Below are 2,828 nucleotides of genomic sequence, written 5' to 3' on the forward strand. Positions count from 1 at the left end.
GGCTCGCACTGGCGCCGCCTGCTCTGCGCCTCCCCGTCATCCTCTGCTAACTTCGGCCGCTGCTGCTGCTGCTGCTGCTGCTCGGCCGCCGCATGCCGCTCCTCCTGCTGCTGCCCCCCCGAAGCAGGGTGCATCTCCACAGGAATGCCCGGCACGATGGGGGCGCCGGCGAGCATGAAAGGCGGCATCATGAAGCCCGGCGGCAGCAGCAGCCCCGGCGGCGGCATCATAGGGGGCCCCCCAAAGGGCGGCGGTGGCATCATGTGGCCGCCCCCTGGCGGCATCATCCACGGCGGGTGCTGCATGAACGCAAACGGGGGCGGCGGCGGCGCCCGGCCCCAGCCGCCGTGGTGCTGCGCATGCGCGTGCGCGTGGGGGCCGGCGGCAGGCGCGCCATAGCAGGCCTGCGGTGGGTACCCCGCTGCGGCGGGGGCGCTGTTGCTGCTATCAGTGTCGCTGGCCTCTCCGGGCCCGGCCGGCGCCTCGGCCGCAGCAGCGGCTGCGGCGGCCGCGGCGGCCGCTGCCGCGAGCGCCGCGCGGCCGCGTTTCCGCGCCGGCTGCGCGCCGGGCGCGGGCTGCGGGGAGCGCCGGGGGCCGTGCTGCGCCGGTGCCTGCGCCGGCGCAGGCGTGGGCGCAGGCGCGGGGCCGCGCTGCTGCTGCGGCGGGCGCGCTGGCGGGTGGGCCGGGGGCACAACCTGCATGGAGCGGTCTGACAACTCGGCCTCCGGCGTGCTACCTTCGCCGGCCGCGACGCCGGGCGCCTGGAAAGAGATCGCGGCGGCCGTCAGCGCCGGCAAAGGGCTTTTAGTGTGAGGGTGATCTAAGCGGCTGCCCTGGGGCGCTGCAATGCAGCTGACCACGGCATCGTCAGTGCGGACCGCTTGCAGTACAAATAGCTGTTTACGCAACACATCAGGGGGATGCGGGATGCGCTCGCGCATGCGCACCTGCCAGCCTGCGGCGTCTTTCCCCAGAGATACCATGCCAAACACAGCGTCCGCCTCGGCAGCATCTGCGCACTGCTGCAGCACTTCCCGGTACTCCGCCCCCGCGAACTTTGGGTGCCGACCGGGGGCGGCGCCGCGCGCGGCGTGGTGCCCGCGGGCGGCGGCGCGCGCCGCCTTGGCGTGCGGCGCGGCGAGGGGGTTGAGCAGCAGCGCGCCGCCGCCATGGTCGTGCTTGGAGCGCTTATGCAGCTCCATGGCGGGCGGGCGGGCTCGTCTGGGGGATGAGGGGCATGCGAGGGCAGCCGTGAAGGAGGGGGAGGGCACATGGGGCGCTGCATGGGCACTGCATGCGCTTGCATGCACTCAGTCAATGTTGGCGCATGCGCGCGCGCGCCGTGCGGCCGCCGCGGGAAAGAGCGAGCTTCCGCACCTGCAGAGAGCGGCGGCTTAGCCGGCTACGCCCCGAGGTTGTAGAGGCCTCCCAATGGAATTGGCTCTGCGCGGAAGGTGGAGCGGTGCCGCCGCACGGATGTGGGGATTCGGGCCGGCGGCATGCACGTGTGGCCAGCGGCCGGCGGCACCCCTGCCGGCCGCCACCAGTCCGCTCGCCTCCAATCCCCTGCTGCGAGGGCGAGCGCAATGAAGTCGCCCCGAATCCAATCCATATGGGTCTATCCATGCTGTTCCACCGGCCAGGGCTTCGTTGGCCACACCGCCAGGCCGGTGTGCGCTGCCAGAAGAGGTCCGGGTCCTCAGCAAACTCACGTGATCCCAGAAAGCCCCCCAGCCCAAAAGAGCAACATGGGGGGAGGGCGCCTCCGTCCGCCTGGGCCTCGTGTGCAACGCTCTGTTGGATGGGAGCTCGGATATGGGGCTAACGGGCTATACCTCGTGGTAGGAAACCGAGGAACAACGATAAGTGTGACAAGCGCCCGTGCCGCTGGCGCACAAACAGATGAGCGCGCCAATTACTGGTAGTGTCCGCCCAGCGGTCTCCCCCGTGCTGTATGTCGAGGTGGGAAGGCACGTATTTCCACGCACGTTGCTTGCATACGAACGACCACAGTATCATACTCAGCACTCGATGGCCCTGACTCATCATCGAGTCCGCCAAAATCACCCTGAAAGCAGAGTGAGGTCCACCATATGCTGCATCACGTGGTTGCCGCCGCTCTCCTGCGGTCGGCGGCGCCTGACCTGCTGCATGCGTCAAAGCTGCGCGCTCTCCTTGCGCTGTCGGGCGCATCCCGCGGCCAGCACGCCGCCGCGCAGTCGGATGCGCAGCCGTTGCTCAGCGTGGACGAGACATACATAGATCACAAAACCCTCCTGGCGGTCGAGCAGCCGCGGCAGCCCGACCAGGTGCTGCGAACTACCGTGCCCCAGCCGCCTGCGCGCTCCCCGCCCGAGCCCCTGGCCCGCGCGCACCCCCTGCCCTGCCTGCCCGTCCCCTCACCCGCGCCTGCGCCCGCGGCGGAGTCCTCTGCGCCTCAACCCATCGGCGCGGTTGGATTCCGCCCTGCCCCCCGCCCCGCCACCTGCACGCAGGGCAGCTGCCACCGTGGTCCGCTGACGGCGGTTTATCTACACGGTCTTTTGGGGTCCGGCAAGAACTGGCGCAGCTTCAGCAAAGGACTGGCCGTCCAGGCGGCCAAGCAAACCGGCAGGCGAGCGCGCGCGCACGCGCGTGCGCGACCCTTGGGGGCGACAGCAGTTCACGCGCTCTTGCGCATGAGCGCGCCACGCCCCGCCCCTGCCGGGCCGGCCGGCGTAGGGAGACTGCGCGCGCCATCGACGGAGGACGGCGGCGCCGAGCACCGCGCGCAGCTGCCGCTAGGTGAGCGCAGCACTGCGGTGACACGTCCCCCCCCCCCCCCCCCC

General features: G+C 71.2%; 1 protein-coding gene across 1 annotated transcript; it reads right to left on the bottom strand.

Annotated features, from left to right (window-relative positions):
• Window positions 1-947: 947 nt before the first annotated feature.
• Window positions 948-1,202, bottom strand: MNEG_13986 (hypothetical protein; the record flags this gene model as incomplete). The annotated part of the gene is made up of 1 exon (XM_014037541.1): window positions 948-1,202. A coding segment is annotated over one exon (255 nt), but the record flags the coding sequence as incomplete, so codon positions are not given.
• Window positions 1,203-2,828: the final 1,626 nt, after the last annotated feature.

The sequence above is a fragment of the Monoraphidium neglectum genome (genome assembly GCF_000611645.1).
Source record: "Monoraphidium neglectum strain SAG 48.87 unplaced genomic scaffold scaffold04180, whole genome shotgun sequence".
NCBI classification, from domain to species: Eukaryota; Viridiplantae; Chlorophyta; class Chlorophyceae; order Sphaeropleales; family Selenastraceae; genus Monoraphidium; species Monoraphidium neglectum.